Source organism: Oncorhynchus tshawytscha, linkage group LG12 (assembly GCF_018296145.1).
Source record: "Oncorhynchus tshawytscha isolate Ot180627B linkage group LG12, Otsh_v2.0, whole genome shotgun sequence".
NCBI lineage: Eukaryota > Metazoa > Chordata > Actinopteri > Salmoniformes > Salmonidae > Oncorhynchus > Oncorhynchus tshawytscha.
In genome coordinates, this window is record NC_056440.1 from 20,091,026 (window position 1) to 20,113,260 (window position 22,235).

Consider the following 22,235-nt stretch of genomic DNA (forward strand, 5'->3'; position numbering starts at 1 on the left):
TCGCTGTCTTATTTAATCTCCACAGAGTTATAGCCGGGTCGGTTCAAAAACAGGTTAATGATTCTCTTTGCTTACTTTAAACACACACATACATTCCTTCTTCCACAATGGTTATCATTTCCAAATACCCCTTGTCCATGCTACATAACCTCTTTCTTATGAACTAACACCACCAATCAGATACAATAAAACAGGGTAGAATTCAACCAGTTATAGTTCTAGTTAAATGTATACATCATTATTCATACAATTCATAACAACCCTAAAGCAGCAAAGTCTAACTATGTTTTAAATGTAATGGAAATTATCAATGTTATTCCAGAGCAGCGGAGACTTAAGGCACCGCCTGTGTTGACCCCCTGGGTTGACCGATGCATGTCTTCAGCAGAGTAGATAAAACACAGACAAAGACATTCTACTGTTTATCGTTCTGTTGCCTAACAGAGAAAATCCCTTATTTACCTTCACTATTGATTCCAAGTTTCTTCTAATTGTGTCTCCACTCAAGAGCAACTTTGGTTAAATATTAAAGAAAATTCCATTGTCTCACAACTCGAGGTTATTCCATATTCTCCTCTTAGCGCCAACCACCAGAAGCAACAAATGACCTTGGGGGGGACTAAGTGCGTCCCAAATTGCCCCCTATTCCCTTTATAGTACTTTTGACCAGGGCCCATAGGGGCTTTATGTCATTTTAGATGTTATTGTATAGATTATTCTTTGTATTGTAGTGATCTGTAGCAGTTTAGATGTTATTGAACAAGTTATTCCTTTTATTATAGGGGGCTTTGGAGGTTTACATTAATTGTATTGCTGGATCATTGGATCTGAGCCTCTCTCATTCATTAACACCATCTCCCAGCGTTGTCTGCCATTCTTAAACATTGTCAAGGGCATTCACGACTCAACCAGCTAGGAAACAGAGAAGACGGATGATGTGAAAGAGTTACATTAATCTATGATCTGTTCTGGAGAGTTGTGAAAGGACGGGGTGCAGCACCTTAATGGCTGAGTTGGAGTTGTGCGAGTTAGATCTGCTCTCCTAAGTATATACTGTATATACACTTGAGTGTACAAAATATAAAGAACACCTCTTTCCATTACATAGACAGACCAGGTGAAAGCTGTGATCCCTCATTGATGTCACTTGTTAAATCCACATCAGTCACTGTAAAGAAGGATTTTTAAGCCTTTAGACAATTGAGAAATGAATTGTGTATGTGTGCCATTCAGAGGGTGAATGTGCAAGACAAAGTCAAGTGCCTTTATACAGCAAGGCAATAATATACAGTACCAGTCAAACGTTTGGACACACCTACTCATTCAAGTGTTTTTCTTTATATTTACTATTTCCTACATTGTAGAATGATAGTGAAGACATCAAAACTATGAAATGACACACATGGAATCATGTATAAACCAGAAAAGTTTTTATATTTTTAAGATTATTCTTGAGATTCTTCAAAGTAGCCACTCTTTGCCTTGATGACAGCTTTTCACACTCTTGGCATTCTCTCAACCAGCTTCATGAGGTAGTCACATGGAATGCATTTCAATTAACAGGTGAGCCTTGTTAAAAGTTAATTTGTGGAATTTCTTTTCTTTTTAATGCGTTTGAGCCATTCAGTTGAGTTGTGTCAAGGTCGGGGAGGCATACAGAAGATAGCCATATTTGGTAAAAGACCAAATCCGTAATATGGCAAGAACAGCTCAAAAAAGCAAAGAGAAACGACAGTCTATCATTACTTTAAGACATGAAGGTCAGTCATTCTTGAAAATTTAAAGAACTTGAAATTGTACAGTGCAATTGGAAAGTATTCAGACCCCTTGACTTTTTCCACATTTTATGTTACAGCCTTATTCTAAAAATGATTAAATGTGTTTTTTCATCATCAATCTACACACAGTACCCCATAATGACAAAGTGAAAATGTTATTTATTTATTTTTTGCAAATGTATAAAATTTAAAAAAACGTAATACCTTATTTACATAAGTATTCAGACCATTTGCTATTGAGCTCAGGTGCATTGTGTTTCCGGCCAAACTGAGCAATTGGGGGAGTAGGGCCTTGGTCAGGGAGGTGTCCAAGAACCCGATGGTCACTCTGAACGAGCTCCAGAGTTACTCTGTGGCGATGGGAGAACCTTCCAGAAGGAAAACCATCTGTGCAAGCACTCTACCAATCAGGCCTTTATTGTAGAGTGGCCAGACGGAAGCCACTCCTCAGTAAAAGGCACATGACAGCCAGCATGGAGTTTGCCAACAGGCACTGAAAGGATTCTCAGACCATGAGAAACAAGATTCTCTGGTCTGATGAAACCAAGATTGAACTCTTCAGCCTGAATGCCAAGCGTCACGTCTGGAGGAAACCTGGCAACATCCCTACAGTGAAGCATGGTGGTGGCAGCATCATGCTGTGGGGATGTTCTTCAGGGACTGGGAGACTTATCAGATTTCTGGATTTCGATAATTAGCAGGTATCGGCCTAATTCTGCTCTGCAAGCATTATTTGGTGTTTCACGTATTTTACGTAGGATAGGTTTGCAGAATTCTGCATGCAGACTCTCAATGTGGTGTGTCACATTTTGTGAATTCTTGGTTGGTGAGCGGACCCCAAATCTCTCGCTCTCTCTCTCTCTCTCTCTCCCTCTTGATCTATCTCTCCTGCGTGTCTCTCTCTCTCTCTCTCTCTCGCTCTCTGTCTTTCTCTCACAGCAGCTACATTGTGAGGCGATAGGAGGATTTACACCTTCAGCTGAAGCTGCCATTCATTTTCACGGCTCTCTCTCTCTCTCACACACACACATCTTCACAGCCTTTGGTTTGATGTACATCATCAGGTGAAGGGGACCAGAAAAAGAATTGGGGAGCAGTGCTGTTGACGGCCTTCCTATTCTATTCCCCACAGCAAAAATGTATACTGTAGGTGACATTATTATATAGGTGACATTACTATATACAGTGCATTTGGAAAGTACTCAGACCCCTTGACATTTCCCACATTTTGTTATGTTACAGCCTAACTCTAAAATTGTTTTTTTTTCAAATTCAATCTACACACAATACCCCATAACGACAAATTAAAAACAGGTTTTTAGACGTTTTTGAAAATGTATAAAAAAACTGAAAACACTTTTAGAAAAATATTCAGACCCTTTTGTTGAAGCTGGGCACTGGCTGGGCCACTCAAGGGCATTCATAGACTTGTCCCGAAGCCACTCCTGCATTATCTTGGTTGTGTGCTTAGGGTCATTGTCTTATTGGAAGGTGAACCTTTGCCCCAGTCTGAGGTCCTGAGAGCGCTGGAGCTGGTTTTCATCAAGGATCTCTATGTTCTTCTCTGTTCATTTTCCCCTCAATCCTGACTAGTCTCCCAGTCCCTGCCACAGAAGAACATCTCCCAGAGTATGATGCTGCCACCTGCTTCACTGTAGCGATGGTGCCAGGTTTCCTCCAGACGTGACGCTTGGCATTCAGGCTGAAGAGTTCAATCTTGGTTTCATCAGACCAGATAATCCTGTTTCTCATGGTCTGAGAGTTCTTTCGGTGCCTGGGGGCTGTCGTGTGCCTTTACTGAGGGGCTTCCGTCTGGCCACTCTACAATAAAGGCCTGATTGGTAGAATGCTGCAGAGATGGTTGTCCTTCTGGAAGGTTCTCCCATCTCCACAGAGTAACTCTGGAGCTCTGTCAGAATGACCATCGGGTTCTTGGACACCTCCCTGACCAAAGCCCTTCTCCCCCGATTACTCAGTTTGGCCGGAAACATGATGCACCTGAGCTCAATAGCAAATGGTCTGAATACTTGTGTAAATAATGTATTTCTGTTTTTAATTTTTATACATTTCCACAATGTTTTCACTTTGTCATTGTTGCGTCAAAAAACAGAACACTCAAAACATGAGCACAATGGCAGCTCTTCCTTTTAAAGAACTCCAGGCCTCAAGAGGGCAGATAACCCAAAAACACAGGTGGAACTAAAAAATTGAACCAACTGTCAAGTTGTCTAGGTGTTATAATTATTTCAGCTCTGCCCAAACTTGAAAACGGCTTGCTCAACACGTGAAGGATGCAAAGGGACAACTCCATTCCTTTTTAGTGTTTTATGGTTATGATGCCTTTTGTTGAATATGTTGAAACAGTTGATTTGTTGAATAGAGTAGTTGAATGACAGAGGAATAGGGAATAGGAATAGTTTGATAACCTTTAACAGAGAATAAACATGCATTATTTTACATAATAAACAATGCATGAGACAGCAACAAAGCATGGCTTTGAATAAAGTAAACATTTAAACAGTTTAATCTAGCACTTCAAGCAATTACTTCTGCAGTCAGAAAATATCCACAAAAAAGAAGTTACCACTCCTACCAGAGTTAAACATGTAAATTGTGCTAAGCACTGGATGCAACATAATAAATAATTCCAAACATTACATACCAGTTGCGTCTTTAGGGTTGAACAATGAGCTGTTTGTATGTTGAGGACCCAAGCAAAGCTAAGCCCAAACATTTTATACCCATGCTTATCTGCCAGGTGCGCATGTAAAAGTAGTCCCTCCAGAAATCCTGGCTCAATTTCCTAGTTCCACCCGTGTTTTGGGGTTATCTGCCCTCTTGAGGCCTGGAGTGCTTTAAAGGAAGAGCTGCCATTGTGCTCATGTTTTGAGTGTTCTGTTTTTTGACGCAACACCTCCCACTTGACCTCCTGGTTCTTGAACCCAAGGAGGTCACACGGACCTTGCTGTTGGGGCAGGTTCGATTTCAGCTATCAGGTTTTTTCCTTCTTCAACAGGAAGTAAAACAATGATGCGTCTGACATCCCTATGAAGAACTCTAGCAGGTATTTTAGTTGAGAGATTCTTTGACTTCTCTTGAGCAGGCTTCACAGTTGGGACTGGGTAGCTGGGAAAAGTTCTGAGATGCACATATCTGACAATGCCCTTCTTGTCATTGTTGACACTGACTCTGGCTAGTTTGTAGTGGCCCCTCCAGGCATTTTGGTCAGCCAGCCAGACAACATCTCCAACAGCCACATTCCTATGTGTCGTGTGCCATTTACTCCTCACGAATAGATTGGGCCCAGCTAACTGACTCCACTTCCTCCAGAACTGGTCAACTTCTGTTTGGATAGCTCTCAATCTTTTGTATGTGTAGCTTTCAAAATCAAAGCATCCAAGATCTCCTCTGGGTCCAATCCGTCCAAGCAGAAGGGAATTTGGGCTGATGTATTCTATGCAGTCCTCCCGGCTTTGAGTTCTTGCATCTATGGGCCTCTCATTGGCAAGGTTAGCAGCCGTGTAGAGAAATGTTTGAAACTCACTCCATGTGAAGAGTCCTTCTCCTCCCAGGTTGTGCAAAGCCCGCTTCACAGTACGAACAGCTGCTTCTGCAGCTCCATTCCTGTGAGGGGAGTCTGCTGGGTGCATTTTCCAGCTCCATCCTGTCCCATGCTTGGAAGCTTCATTTTCAAGCTTAGATTTACTTAGTTGATCCAAGAAGAGGTAGAGTTCTTTGAGGGCAGGTCTGGCTCCCATAAAGTTCTTTCCAGGATCTGACCACAATTTCTTTGGATGCCCTCTCAGTGCCGTGAATATTTGGTAAGCCAGTAGGAAGCCTTCAGTCGACTGGTCACTGACAACATCTGTGTGTATAGCTCTGGATACCATGCAGCAGAAACAATACCCCACACCTTGTGCTTGGTTTTCTTTTTCACCTCATCCTTGACTTCATACGGTCCAAATAAGTCCACTGTTGTGTACTCAAATGGTCTGGCTGGTGTTATCCGCTCGGATGGAAGGTCACTCATGATCTGTTGGCACTTTCTGGCCCTGGCCTTTCTGCACACCACACAGTTGTCTGAGGCTGAATTCTTGGTCAACATTTCTTTCCATCTCGTTGCGGCTCGCCAAACCCAGGCAATGACTCGGATCAGCCTGGTCAGACTGCTGAATTTCCTGATGTCAATCAGTTTGGTTTGGTCCTTACCTCATTCCAAATACGATCGTTACACCAACCAAAAACATAGAGACCCAGGTAACCTGAGCCTACGCCTTCACTATGGTGTGAGCCCACGCCTTCACTATGGTGAATCGCTAAAACAATTCAGAAATACACTATCGAAAAATAAGGAACTACACGTCAGAAATCAGCTCAATGTAATTTCAAGAATCCATAGAATCTAACCACTTCTGGGAAGAACTCAAAACAAACAACACAAAGAGTTATCTTTTCAAAATGGAGATATATGGATAAACCACTGCTCCAATCTTTTTGGCTATTTAACAAGAAGCAAATGGCAAAAACATATACATGATCAAATACAAATCTTAGAATCAACTATTAAAGACTACCAGAACCCACTGGATTCTTCAATTACATTGAATGAACGACAGGACAAAATACAAACCCTCCAACCGAAAAAGGCCTGTGGGGTTGATGGTATCCTAAATGAAATGATAAAATATACAGACCACAAATTCCAATTGGCTATACTTAAACTCCGTAACATCATCCTCAGCATCATCCTTATTCCCCAAAATTTGGAACCAAGGACTGATCACCCCAATCCACAAAAGTGGAGATAAATTTGACCCCAATAGCTACTGTGGGATATACGTCAACAGCAACCTTGGGAAAATCCTCTGCATTATCATTAACAGCAGACTGATACATTTCCTCAGTGAAAACAATGTACTGGGCAAATGTCAAATTGGCTTTTTACCAAATTACCATACGGCAGACCATGTATTTACCCTGCATACCCTTATTGACAACCAAACAAACCAGAACGAAGGCAAAGTCTTCTCTTCAAGTTTCTTTCCACAGGGCTGGGGGGTGAGAAAGGGATGCAGTTTAAGCCCCAGCCTCTTCAGCTTATATATCAACCAGGAAGCGATTCCCTAACCTTAACAAACCCATCACCTACAGAGAGATGAACCTGGAGAAGAGTCCCCTAAGCTAGAAGGTCCTGGGGCTCTGTTCACAAACTCAAACAGACCCCACAGAGCCCCAGGACAAGCAACACAATTAGACCCAACCAAATCATGACAAAAACAAAAAGGTAATTACTTGACACATTGGAAAGAATCAACAAAAAAACTAAGCAAACTAGCATGCTTCTTGGCCCTAAACTGAGAGTACACAGTGGCAGAATACCTGACCACCGTAACTGACCCAAATTTAAGGAAAGCTTTGACTATGTACAGACTTAGTGTGCATAGCCTTGCTATTGAGAAAGGCTGCCGTAGGCAGACCTGGCTCTCAAAAGAAGACATGCTATGTGCACACTGCCCACAAAATGAGGTGGGAACTGAGCTGTACTTCCTAACCTCCTGCCAAATGTATGACAATATTAGAGAAACTTCTTTCCCTCAGATTACACAGATCCACAAAGAATTTGAAACCAATCCAAATTTTGATAAACTCCCATATCTGCTGGGTGAAATACCACAGTGTGCCATCACAGCAGCCAGATTTGTGACCTGTTGCCACAAGAAAAGGGCAACCAGTGAAGAACAAACATCATTGTAAATACAACCCATATTTATGTTGATTTATTTTCCCTTTTGTACTTTCACTATTTGCACATCTTTACAACACTGTATTTTGAAATCTATTTTTTCTTTTGGAACTTCGGTGAGTGTAATGTTTACTGTACATTTTGATTGTTTATTACACTTTTGTTTATTATCAACTTCACTTGCTTTGGTAATGTTAACATATGTTTCCCATGCCAATAAAGCCCTTGAATTGAGACACAGAGAGAGAGACAGTGAGAGAGAGAGAGAGAGAGAGACAGTGAGAGAGAGAGAGACAGTGAGAGAGAGAGAGAGAGACAGCGAGAAAGAGAGACAGCGAGAAAGAGAGACAGCGAGAAAGAGAGACAGCGAGAAAGAGAGAGAGAGAGTGAGAGAGAGAGACAGCGAGAGACAGTGACAGAGGAGAGAGACGGAGAAAGAGAGAGAGAGTGAGAAAGAGAGAGACACACACACAGAGAGAGAGAGAGACACAGCGAGAGACAGTGACAGAGAAGGAGAGAGAGAGAGCGAAAGAGACAGACTGAGAGAGAGAGAGAGACACACACACAGCGAGAGAGAGAGAGAGGAGAGAGAACCTCCTGGAGCTGTTTAAGTCTGGGGTTATGAAAACGAGGAATGATTCTAGTACGTGTAAGGTCCATTTACTCTCACAGCTGGAAAGTGCTCCCCATACCTGTGGCCCTTAATGTATTTGTTTGTTTGCAGTCATTACCTCCCGCCATCCAGCAGGCTGATAAACACAGATCGGCCAGCTCTGCTCTGTTCACAGCAGTCCCTCCGCTCTCAGCACATCAACACCCCAGTGTTTTAGGAGCTGCTTTCTTTGTCTCCAAATGCTATTGTCATTCAGCCTGGCTGTCCAGGCTCCCACCCTCCCACATTGCAATCATTTGTAATGAATAGGACGATGACAATGTTCATGTCAGAATTGCTGCGCCACTCATTACTTTTTTAATGAAACTGTAATCACTGACACATCTGGCTAAGTGATCAGAGCCTTGGTGTGGTTGTAATTCAGCCAGCCTGCCTGCTGCTGTAAATGACATCTAATTATGGCTGACCCCTGGTCAGATCTTCCAGTCCCAGTCTGTGTGTGTGTGTGTGTGTGTGTGCTGTTCCTGCCTCTCTGCCACCATCGTTGAGGCCCCCGCTCAGCCAGCAGGGATTAGGGAGCAAGGCAACAGGGGAGGGTATAATTAGCGTTGTCACAAACTAACTGCAGTTTCAGTTCCTGAAAGTATGATCACACACACAGACAATTACAGCCAACACAAACAGCTGCGCGCAGACCTACGTAAATTCACACATAAAGAGAGAGAGTTTTAGACACACATTCTCACACACACACACACACACACAGTGAAAGAGAGAGAGAGGGAAATAGAAAGCTACGGACAGGGAGTAATAGAGAGAGAAAAAGAGACACAAATTGACGCACACACAGACCATCCCATTCAAGCACACCCTGTACTCTCTGCCCCTGCCCCCCCCTTCCCCTAAATTGAGTACCTTCCCTTTGCAGAAAGCTTGTCTGTGATGAGTAAGCCAGCAGTGTAAGGCTGTGCAGGGTGATTCATAGGGTTACACTCAGCCACAGACACTGAGATTCATCTCCCTTTGCAGACACCCAGGTCAATAGACATGAGACCCAGGCTCTTTTCCCAGAATAGTCAAAAGAATCAAGGGCTTGGCTGGACATCAGGCAGCAGCCCAGACAACAGAACCCAGACACGGAGATGCAGGCTAAGGCTGGACACTCAGGCAGGAAGTCAACAGACACTGAGATCCAGGCTAGGGCTTGGCTGGACACTCAGGCAGGAAGTCAACAGACACTGAGATCCAGGCTAGGGCTTGGCTGGACACTCAGGCAGGAAGTCAACAGACACTGAGATCCAGGCTAGGGCTTGGCTGGACACTCAGGCAGGAAGTCAACAGACACTGAGATCCAGGCTAGGGCTTGGCTGGACACTCAGGCAGGAAGTCAATAGACACTGAGATCCAGACTAGGGCTCAGCTGGATACTCAGGCAGGAAGTGAAGCCAGAAAAGTCATGAGCAGTAAGTACATGGTGAATATTACTGGATGGGCTATTGGGCTTTAATGCACTGGGTATTATTCTGCCCCAATTTGACTTCCTCTGACAGGGTTTTTATTTATATCAGTCGTGTGACAGTTTGGTGACAGAGTACAGCCTCTGATTCCTCCAAGTCCCCATCCATCAGAGGGATGTTTTTCTAGACACTTGAAGGCTCCCAGACACTCTCTTTTGTTTTCTGCCAGATCAGAGAGCAGGAGGCACAGGGCAGGTGGGAGGAGAGAAGAGGAGAGGAGAGGCCAAGCAGGAGGCAGGCAGCTGCCCGGCTCATTGCATATTCTGGGAGTGTATACTCAACGCCACAATGATTTTTGTAAATTGCCTCAAATATCCACACAAGTCTCATCTGGAAGTATTGACAGTTCTTCAGACAGACAAATGTTTGGGGTCACTTAGAAATGTCCTTATTTTTGAAAGAAAAGCACATATTTTGTCCATTAAAATAACATCAAATTGATCATACATACAGTGTAGACATTGTTAATGTTGTAAATGACTATTGTAGCTAGAAACAACTGATTTTTAATGGAATATCTACATAGGCATACAGAGGCCCATTATCAGCAACCATCACTTCTGTGTTCCAATGGCACATTGTGTTAGCTAATACAAGTTTATCATTTTAAACAGCTAATTGATCATTAGAAAACCCTTTTGCAATTATGTTAGCACAGCTGAAAACTGTTGATCTGATTAAAGAAGCAATAAAACTGGCCTTCTTTAGACTAGTTGAGTATCTGGAGCATCAACATTTGTGGGTTCGATTACAGGCTCAAAATGGCCGGAAACAAAGTGCTTTCTTCTGAAACTTGTCAGTCTATTCTTGTTCTGAGAAATGGAGGCTATTCCATGAGAGAAATTGCCAAGAAACTGAAGATATCATACAATGCTGCGTACTACTCCCTTCACGGAACAGCGCAAACTGGCTCTAACCAGAATAGAAAGAGGAGTGGGAGGCCCCGGTGCACAACTGAGCAAGAGGGCAAGTACATTAGTGTCTAGTTTGAGAAACAGATGCCTCACAATTCCTCAACTGGCAGCTTCATTAAATAGTACCCGCAAAACACCAGTCTCAGCGTCGATAGTGAAGAGGCGACTCCGGGATGCTGACAGGGTGAGAATAGAAAACCTGGCCTGATATACACATTATGTTTACGTGTCCATATTTACATGGCCGTCCGAATGTGTCCCACGTGGTATCGTATTCCCTATGTAGTGCACTACATTTGACAATTTACCAAAAGTAGTGCACTATATGGGAAATAGGTTGAGATTTGGAACACAGGCACATTCTTTCATGTTGAGAGAGAAAGGGAGAGAGAGAGAGAGAGGGAGAGATGGAGGGAGAGGGAGATGGAGGGAGAGAGAGTGGGAGAGGGAGAGATGGGGAGAGAGAGAGAGAGAGAGAGGGAGGAAGGGAGGGAGGGAGGGATATATGACAATGTTGTTTGTTATTGTCTTATTTTTCTCTCTGTTTGACATGTGGTCACAAATGAAACAGGTCTTTATCTGAGAAATATAAATGACATACAAGTGCTGCCTACCTGTTCTCCTTCTAATGTAATTAGTTGCTCCCTCCTAGTGTGTTATTTACAAACAGAAAGCGGTAAACTGTGACAACCAATTTCACACATCCCAGACAACAAAGTCAGTGGAAGTCTTTACAGGAGCCCAGCCATTACCAATGTACTGCATGTACTCTCTCATGCAATTCCCAAACATTTCACTGTTGTAACCACTCCAAATAGGCTGTGAATACCTCTAATATTGGATTACTCAGCAAACACAAACAGATGCTTTCCACAATCCCTTAAAAATGAAAACACTGCATGCATCCATGGAGAACAAAAAGGTACAACAAAGGTTTTTGGAAAATAAAAACATTTTGGAGGAAAAAGGTGCATGAAAAAGTTCAGCCTCATAGTCAATTGGTTGAATTACAGCTTCTCTCTCTTTGAGCTCATTTCATTTGCCTTGTGTGCTGTGTGGGCCATGTTTGATCTTCATTTGGCTCAGTAGGCAGGTACTGTATGAGTGCCTGAAGGCTGATGTGTCCCTGTCCTCCTGGGCGTTCTATCTGATTATCATAATTGTAGTTAATTACCAAGGAAATGGCCTGTGAGTCTCAGACATGCTGTGTGCAGCGAATTAAATGGAAGTTCACTGGAGATGAGGGGTGTCCCCTCTCCACATGAACAAGCACACACACACACACACTCATATTTAACATTTTATTGGACAATTCCAACCATCAAAAATCTTTAAGTATTTATTTCATTAGTCCATTGTTGATATAGTCCCAAAATGTTTTGCATGTCAGCAATCAAGTCCTCAATATTTATAACTTTCAAAAATATAGAAATATAGCTGGTATGATGCATAATGGGCTGGGGTTTGTTTCTTTCCCATTTAAATATCTAAAAATGAGCACAGAATATTTGCATTTGATGTATTTGCTTCCTAAAGGAAGCCCTTATTTATATTGTATTATTGTTACACCTTACATAAAGATACAGTTACCCCATCTGTATCCCATCGGACCCCACACACCTGCCTGATCTCTGCTTTTGACTGTATGTCATCATCCACGGCTTTCCTCGGTGTCTGCCTTCCTCTCCCCCTGTCTCCCCTGTCCTGTCTTGTAGGTACTACGTATGTGTGACTGTGCTGATCTACTTCCTGCCTCTGCTGGTGATGGGCTGTGCCTACCTGGTGGTGGGCCTCACCCTCTGGGCCAGTAACATACCTGGAGACTCCTCTGACCGCTACAAGGAGCAGCTCACTGCCAAACGCAAGGTACAGTACAGTATAAAGATACTATAAGCCTGGGTGTACATGCTCATAGCCAAATGCAAGGTTCCAATTATGAGTTTTGTAGGGTAAAGATATACTGCGGGGCTTGGTAAGAAGCAGGCTGTGACATCATTCAGTACAGTGCTTTGAGAGACTAGTAAAGTATCATATCACCTCCACCTTACCTGTCACCCTAGACCCACTTCAATTTGCTTACCACCCCAATAGGTCTACAGACGATGCAATCACCATCACACTGCACACTGCCCTATCCCATCTGGACAAAAGGAATACCTATTTAAGAATGCTGTTCATTGACTATAGCTCAGCATTCAACACCATAGTATCCTCTAAGCTCATCATTATGCTTGAGGGCCTGAGTCTCAACCCCGTCCTGTGCAATTTGGCCCGTCAAGAAGTCCCGGACCATTCCCAGGTGGTGAAGGTAGGAAACAACATCTCCACTTCGCTGATCCGCAACACTGGGGCCACACATGGGTGCGTGCTCATTATGGGTGCGTGCACATTATGCTTGAGGGCCTGAGTCTCAACCCCGTCCTGTGCAATTTGGCCCATCAGGAAGTCCCGGACCATTCCCAGGTGGTGAAGGTAGGAAACAACATCTCCACTTTGCTGATCCGCAACACTGGGGCCACACATGGGTGCGTGCTCAGCCCCCCCCCCCGTACTCCCTGTCCACCCATGACTGCGTGGCCATGCACGCCTCCAACACAATCATCAAGTTTGCAGATGACACAACAGTAGTGGGCTTGATTACCAACAACGTTGAGACAGCCTACAGGGAGGAGGAGAGGGCACTCTGAGTGTGGTGTCAGGAAAATAACCCCTCACTCAACGTCAACAAAACAGAGGAGACAATCGTGGACTTCAGGAAACAGCAGAGGGAGCATCCCCCCTATCCACATCGATGGGACGGCAGTGGAGAAGGTGGAAAGTTTTTCAATTTCCTTGGTGTGCACATCACGGACAAACTGAAATGGTCCATCCACACAGACAGTGAGGTGAAGAAGGTGCAACAGCACCTCTTCAACCTCAGGAGGCTGAAGAAATTTGGCTTGTCACCTAAAACCCTCACAAACATTTACAGATGCCCACAACCGCAAGTCTCTCCAGAGGGTGGTGCGGTCTGCACAATGCATCACCGGGGGCAAACTATCTGCCCTCCAGGACAACTACAGCCCCTGATGTCACATGAAGGCCAAAAAGATCATCAAGAACAACAACCACCCGAGCCACTGCCTGTTCACCCTATTAACATCCAGAAGGTGAGGTGAGTACAGGTACATCAAAGCTGGGGCCGAGAGACTGAAAAACAGCTTCTATCTCAAGGCCATCAGACTGTTAAATAGCCATCACAGCCAGTTACCTTAGCTTTCTTGAGAACAGGAACAGTGGTGAACCTCTTGTGCGAACAATAGACTGGGATAGTGATTGATTGAATCTGTCTGTAAACACACCAGCCAGCTGGTCTGCGCATGCTCTGAGGACGCGGCTTGGGATGCCTTCTGGGCCGGCAGCCTTGCGAGGTTAACACGTTTAAATGTTCTACTCACGTTGGCTGCAGTTAGATATTGCTGCACTGTCAGAACTAGAAGCACAAGCATTTCACTACACTTGCAATAACATCTGCTAACCATGTGTATGTGACCAATAAGATTTGATTTGATTAACCTTGCATGGGTTTACATCATAGAACACATGTATCCTATGGTTTACATGCTCTGCCAGCAACTGTACATCAATGAGACCCAAGGGAATTTTGTAGTATCAGTATCTTGGGTTTATGGGGCTAGCTCTATGCCTCTATGTTTATCTCCCACTTTAACTTGGACTTCTACTTTGACTTCTAAGTGTAGCATGTGTACCGCATGCTAGAGCTCTCTCCGACTGAGCCATTCATTATAGACACATAGTTAGCAGATATGTTTGGTTAAGAGCTAGGGTCTATTTTCCTGAATTTCCGCCTGACTGACGTGCCCAAAGTAAACTGCATGTTACTCAAATCAAATCAAATCAAATCAAATCAAATTTTATTTGTCACATACACATGGTTAGCAGATGTTAATGCGAGTGTAGCGAAATGCTTGTGCTTCTAGTTCCGACAATGCAGTAATAACCAACAAGTAATCTAACTAACAATTCCAAAACTACTGTCTTATACACAGTGTAAGGGGATAAAGAATATGTACATAAGGATATATGAATGAGTGATGGTACAGAGCAGCATAGGCAAGATACAGTAGCTGATATCGAGTACAGTATATACATATGAGATGAGTATGTAAACAAAGTGGCATAGTTAAAGTGGCTAGTGATACATGTATTACATGTATCAGGCCCGGAGGCCAGGATATGCATATAATTGGTAGCATTGGATAGAAAAGACTTTATACAAACACAAGTTTGTTGAAATGTAAAATAATGCATGAGACTATAACACAATTGATATGGTACGCGAAAATCCAAACCAGAATGTTTTTTTTTTGAGGTCCCAGGCTCTTATAATGGAAAGCTATATGTCCTATGCAATTCTAGCTCCCAGATTGCAATTCCTAAGGCTTCCACTAGATGTCAAGAGTCTTTGTTTAAGGTTTCTGGCTTGTTTCTTCCAACACGAGCCTGGTCCCAGTGGAAAATCAGTCTGTCGCTGTGTGACGATTTTACTTTTCTATTGCACATACTTCTTTCTGTATGAAATATTGTAGTTTATTTACAGTTCAAGATACCTGAGGATTACATAGAAATATAGTTTGACTTGTTTGAACAAAGTTTAGCGGTAACTATTTGGACTCCTTTGTCTGCATTTTGAACGAGTGGATTACTGAAATTGATGGCGCCAACTATACAGACTTTTCTGGGATATAAAGAAGGATTTTATCTAATAAAAAGACCATTCACATTGTAGCTGGGACCCTTGGAATTGCAAACAGAGGAAGATTTTCAAAAGTAAGTGGTTTATTTAATTGCTATTTGTGATTTTATGAAGCCTGTGCTGGTTGAAAAATATGTTGATGTTAGGCGCCGTCCTCAAACAATCGCATGGTATGCTTTCGCTGTAAAGCCTATTGTAAATCGGACAATGCAGTTAGATTAACAATAATCTAAGCTTTTAAACAATATAAGATACTTGTATGTTCATAAATGTTTAATATGACGGTTATTTATTTGAATTGCGCTACCTCCAATTTCACCGGATGTTGTCGACAGGTGTCCCGCTAGCGGGATGCCTTGCCTTAAGAAGAATCATGAAGGGCAATCAATGAACTAAAAGACACTTTAAATTAGAAATTTCCTCAGAAATGTACACATTCTCATGTCATGTTTGTAAATAATTTGCTTCCAGGAATACCTGCTTCCAGGAATGCTTCCAGGAATAATTCCTGGAATAGCACTATAAAAGGAACATGGTTCCATTTGGAACGCATCCTAAACAGCTCTGCTGCATCAAGTCAGAGAAACAGAGGGAGGAGTTGAAAGTTGGTCAATGTTTACTTCTTCCTCCATGACTCATGAAATAAACACAATGACACCCTGAGCTTCAAGCTCTTTCTACTCCTCTCATCATTCCCCAAAGGACAGCTACATGTCTGATTGTTTCTTATTGCTCTAACATACACCATCTTCCACTTTCTTTCTGCTGTCTTGTCCCCTTTCTGAATGACTGAATTGAACACAGAATTACATTTAGAACGAATTAAATAGAATACCTGTGGAATGGATTAATTGAGGCCCACCCTTTGTGGTATCTGTGTCTGTCTGTGTTAGGTGGTGAAGATGATGATCGTGGTTGTGTGTACGTTTTCTCTCTGCTGGCTGCCCTACCACGTGTACTTCCTGCTCCACCTGTTCTTCCCCCTCCTGTTTGAGACGCTCTACATCCAACAGGTGTACCTGGCTGTCATGTGGCTGGCCATGAGCTCCACCATGTACAACCCTATCATCTACTGCTGTCTCAATGACAGGTAGGTAACACTACACTACACTACACACAAGTACACACACTACACACGAACACACACAAACACACACAATTGTTTATCATTCTCTTTAACACCTGTTTTTATTATGTACATAGATTATTCATTGCATTATTTTTAAGTTATGGACTGTTCAGCACGTATTATTCATAACTTTTACCACTGTGGTGAAGGCAAAATGAAAAATACTTATTTGAATTCCTGCATGAAAAACAACCACTTGCTCTCATATGACTTGTTGACATCCTGGGTAGGGCATAATAATAGTAAAACATAATAGTAAAACCTCTATGAGTTACTTTTTTAATGATTTAAAAATTGTTTTGGAAAGACCGATGTCTAATATTGCATTTGTAACCAAGTGGGAAGTGGGAATTTACCACCATAGAGTTAGATGGTATGGACACTGTCATTGAGTGCTTCACCATTTTAAAGTAGTCAGCTGGGTGGGATGATTCCATCCGGTTCATCAGGAGGGATCCGCCAATAAATTCTACTTGTGAGCAAACATTCCATAATTGTAGGTAGCAGGAAATCACCAACCATGGCTTTATACATGTTCAAACAATACACTCTAGATGGCAGGCAGTATGTACCCTTTTAGTTTGCCAATTAATAGAAGTAGAAGAAAATGGACTACTTCAAAATGGAGATGCGCTCACAGACACCATAATGGAGCATATATAAAGATGATCTCTATCATTCTATATGTTTATCACATATGACTGGAAAAAATACAATTGAACGGCCCTCCAACTGGTAATTACTAGCAGGAAACTGTCCTGTATTGACCCAGTCTGTGTCAACAAGCTGTGTCAACCATAAACTAAAAGTACAGCTATCAGGCTCGTAAAGAAATGATGGTCTTCAAAAACTATATTAATAAATAGCTTTTTAAAAATACTGTTTCATAGTTAAATACTGAAAATGTTGAAATCAAGGTAATTTCCTTAGTAGGTGACGTCAGAGGTCACCATTTGGGAGAAGTCAGAGCTCAAGGAGGATAGAGAGGTTTCTCACTAGTAATTACCAGTTAGTATCATGTTTTACGGTATGACCCAGGTGCAGACAGTGTTGAAGAAATTAAAGTTTATTCTTTAAACAGGGGCATGCAAACGACAGGTCAAGGCTGGCAGGGTTATATAATCCAGATTGGGTATAAGGCACCGGAACAGCAGGCGGGCTCAGGGTCAGGACAGGCAGAGGTCAGTAATCCAGAGTAGTGGGGCGAAGGTACAGGATGACAGGCAGGCTCAGGGCAGGCAGGAATGGTCAAAACCGGGAAACTAGAAAACAGGCACTAAAGCACAGACAGGCGCAAGGGAAAAACGCTGGTAGGTATGAACAAACAAATTGAACTGGCACATACAGGTATAAGTACCCAGGGGATAATTGGGAAGATGGGTGACACCTGGAGGGGGGTGGAGACCAGCACAAGGACAGGTGAAACATATCAGGGCGTGACAGTTAGAGGGCAGTTCAATAGATTTTTCACAGTGGTATGTTGTAAACATATAGAAGGATAGCAATATCAACTTTATACATGTCCCATTATGGTATCTGTGAGCGCACATGCAGCACCATTGAGGCCATCTTCCTTTTGAAGTAGTCAATTACATTTTTGTACTACCTATATGAGTTGGCAAACCAACTGAAAGGGTGCATACCGCCAGCTAGAGTGTGTTGTTTGAACAGGTTTAAAGGCCAGGTTGCCGATGTACTACCAACAACAGTTATGGAATGTTTGCTCACGAGTAGAATTAATTGGCTGATGACCCAGATGGAATCATGTGATCCTTCCTTCACCCAAATGAAGGCCCACCCAGTTAACTACTTTAAAATTCTGTAAGCCCTCAAAGGCAATGTCCATGCCAAAATGGGTTTTATCCATCTAGAGTCCAAAACTTTATGGTGGTAAATTCCCACTTCCGACTTGGTTACGAACACAGAATAATTCACTGTGGTGGTAAAGTTTTATGAAGAGCCAACTTTCAATTGGTTTTCAGAATAACAAGCTGGTGTCCAAAAAAAGTCTGAAAAGTCTTTGAAATATGTTTCTGAAAGATGCCTATTTCATACTCTTGAGTGTCGTTACAAGACAAAATTAAAATGTGAGAGTTAGTTGCACTGCTAGAGAACTGTTAGGGTCTAAGTCATGAATCATTATACAGTGCTCTTCTCTCCACAGCAATATCCATTCGAAGTTTTAAAATTCATAACCACATCTGCCTCTCCACTCATTTTCCAACAAATTCTTGCCTCTTCGTCTGTCTTCAGCCATTTTACTTTCCCTTTTTTGAACATCTCTCCTGTCTGTCTGTCTGTCTGTCTGTCTGTCTGTCTGTCTGTCTGTCTGTCTGTCTGTCTGTCTGTCTGTCTGTCTGTCTGTCTGTCTGTCTGTCTGTCTGTCTGTCTGTCTGTCTGTCTGTCTGTCTGTCTGTCTGTCTGTCTGTCTGTCTGTCTGTCTGTCTGTCTGTCTGTCTGTCTGTCTGTCTGCATGTCCTCTGTTATCTATCCGTTTGTCTGTCTGTCTGTACTGTATGTCTCTCTGTCCTTCCCTAGGTTCCGAGCTGGCTTCAAGCAGGCCTTCAGCTGCTGTCCCTGTGTCCCCACCGGCTCCTACGAGGGTCTTGAGCTCAAGTCCACACGTTACCTGCAGACCCAGGCCAGCATGTACAAGGCCAGCCGCATGGAGACCAACGTGTCCTCCATGATGCATGTGGCCGACGACCTGGAGCCTCCCAGGTTTGGGGCCCTATCTGTGGCCGGGTGTGGGTCCGAGGTGCAGGGGGTTAGCGGAGGGGGAGGGGGGTTGTGTGCAGTAGCGGCACCCAGGTGCTCCTCTCTGGACCTGACCTCTAACGGCTCCTCGTCCCGCAGTGTCTCCAAGAATGTGTCGGAGACCTCCAGCTTCTACTCTAGCAACAACCTGCCTGAGTAGAGAGGGGAAAGGAGAATCAGGCACCGCTAAACACTCTATCTCACTATACCTGCCCATGGGGGCTGTGTTTGTGTATGTGTGTGCATGCATGCGTGTGCACATATATTCCATCCATGTTTGTCTTTGACCATTTACATAATGTCCTTTTTTTTAATGTTGGGCATCAAGTCTACCACCTGTGGCTGAGGCTTGGTTGGTTCCCCTTCAGAGGGCAGTGCGCTTATCCAGTGGTCCTTGGTTTAAACTAAGGCAATGAGGCATATCTAGGGCACACTGCCTGGTACCTGCTATAGCCCAGAGAGATACTGTAAGGGCTGGGTTCATGACTGGGTAACAAGACTGGGTCAATACGGGACAGGACTGGGTCAATACAGGATAAGACTGGGTCAATACAGGATAAGACTGGGTCAATACAGGATAAGACGGTCAATACAGGATAAGACTGGGTCAATACAGGACAAGACTGGGTCAATACAAGACAGGACTGGGTAAATAAAGGACAAGATTGGGTCAATACAGGATAAGACTGGGTCAATACAGGACAAGATTGGGTCGATACAGGATAAGACTGGGTCAATACAGGACAAGATTGGGTCAATACAGGATAAGACTGGGTCAATACAGGATAAGACTGGGTCAATACAGGACAAGATTGGGTCAATACAGGACAAGATTGGGTCAATACAGGACAAGATTGGGTCAATATAGGATAAGACTGTGTCAATACAGGACAAGACTGGGTCAAAATAGGATAAGATTGGGTCAATACAGGACAAGATTGGGTCAATACAGGACAAGACTGGGTCAATACAGGATAAGATTGGGTCAATACAGTACAAGACTGGGTCAATACAGGACAAGACTGGGTCAATACAGGACAGACTGGGTCAATACAGGACAAGACTGGGTCAATACAGGACAAGACTGGGTCAATACAGGATAAGATTGGGTCAATACAGTACACGGTTAATACAGGACACAGCACTAACTGAACCCGATAACATTCACAAAATCCACACACCTTCAACTATCAGAATGTATCCAATACTTATCTAGCAGTTGACATTTGCTTCTAAGGACCCACTCACCACACATACACAGTGGTGTATGAGTTCATATTACCACCCGTACTTCTGAATGGTGCATTAATGTTTGATTGCCGCCCCCGTGCTGGAAGCACAGTCAGTCCTCACAGTATAGTGGTTTTCTCAGCTTGTCAGAAACATATGATAAGCCTGCCATTCCTGTAGCATCTCCTCAGCCCCTATAGTGGAGCCCAGGGTTAACAAGCCCACACTCCATAGGACACACACTTGGAAACAGATTATTGTGGCTGAGGTGTGTTTAGCTGGTGTCCTGTCAGCATGTAGACTTCCGTGGAATAATGTGGGATAGAGCTGAACAAACAGACCCTAACCTGAACAGTGATAGTCAGCTGTGTACAAGACAACAGGAGAGAAAAGTGGTGTGATTACAGAGGCAGAGAAACTGCACTGTGAGGACTTCCTCTTATACAGCATGCTCTTATTGACAGTAAAGGCTAGATGGATTGTGTTTTCAGGGATGATGTTAGTTCTTGTAACTAGTGATGGGAAGATGTGCCTGGATACTTAGCATAATGCAGATATGAGAGGAAGGGAGGCAGCTTAGAGGCCATGCTCTCTTTATGAGACCTCTGGGTCTCAAATGGAACCCTATTCCCTTTATAGTGCGCTACTTTTGACCAGAGTCCTATGGACCCTGTTCAAAAGTAGTACACTAAATAGGGAATAGGGTGTCATTTGGCATGTGTGAGTCCAGCAGGAAGGAGCTATTTTAGCTGTGTATAATGATTCTTGATGTGTCACAGCAGTTCCTGTCTACCCTGCCATCTGAAACCCCAAATTGACACATTGTATGATGTTCAGCACACACATCCCCACACAATCACACATTCTCAAATAGACACACTGACACCCACAGTTGTTCTCACATCAGACAGAGGCACACTCACCCTCCAACACACACATGCACATGCATGCACATGCACACCCCCACACACACTTTGACCAGAGTAAAATGAGCACTGTAGTCATCTCAGATCTCTGGCAGGTTTGATGTGGAGTTTCAGCCTGTTCACACTAGGTCAACATGATCTGGAGGACAGAGAGGACAGGAGGGGTAACAGAGGGTCAACATGATCTAGAGGGCAGAGGGGACAGGAGGGGTAACAGAGGGTCAACATGATCTAGAGGACAGAGGACAGGAGGGGTAACAGAGGGTCAACATGATCTAGAGGGCAGAGGGGACAGGAGGGGTAACAGAGGGGCAAGTAACACCTGTTACTTCACATCTCTGGGCCTTGTAAGAGTGAGTTTATCGGTAGTGTGGAATATACACCGAACAAAAATATAAACACATCATGTAAAGTGTAGGTCCCATGTTTCATGAGCTGAAATAAAATATCCCAGAAATATTCCATACTCACAAAAAGCTTATTTCTCTCAAACTTTGTGCACAAATGCATTGACATCCCTGTTAGTGAGCATTTCTCCTGGGCCAAGATAATCCATCCACCTGACAGGTGTGACATATCAAGAAGCTGATTAAACAGCATGATCACTATACAGGTGCCCCTTGTGCTGGGGACAATAAAAGGCCACTCAAAAATGTGCAGTTTTATCACACAACACAATGCCACAGATGTCTCAAGTTTTGAGGGAGCATGCAATTGACATACTGACTGCAGGAATGTCCACCAGATAATTGAATGTTCATTTCTCTACCATAAGCTGCCTCCAACATTGTTTTAGAGAATTTGCCATTACGTCCAACTGGACTCACAACAGCAGACCACGTGTATGGCTTTGTGTAGGTGAGCGGTTTGCT

The 22,235-nt window shown here is 43.4% G+C and overlaps 1 protein-coding gene across 2 annotated transcripts in view; it reads left to right on the forward strand.

The window, feature by feature from the left end:
• Window positions 1-21,813, forward strand: part of LOC112262672 (substance-P receptor-like) — a 40,788-nt gene extending 18,975 nt beyond the window's left edge. The window contains exons 3-6 of one of the 2 annotated variants that reach the window (XM_024438351.2): window positions 12,281-12,431; window positions 16,215-16,411; window positions 18,989-19,197; window positions 19,252-21,813. In XM_024438351.2, the coding sequence (XP_024294119.2) occupies window positions 12,281-12,431; window positions 16,215-16,411; window positions 18,989-19,197; window positions 19,252-19,367 (673 nt within the window). In that variant the 3' untranslated portion in view covers window positions 19,368-21,813. The remainder of the gene's footprint in view (window positions 1-12,280; window positions 12,432-16,214; window positions 16,412-18,988; window positions 19,198-19,251) is intronic. The other variant, XM_024438352.2, reaches the window with a different exon arrangement.
• The last annotated feature ends 422 nt before the right edge of the window (window positions 21,814-22,235 follow it).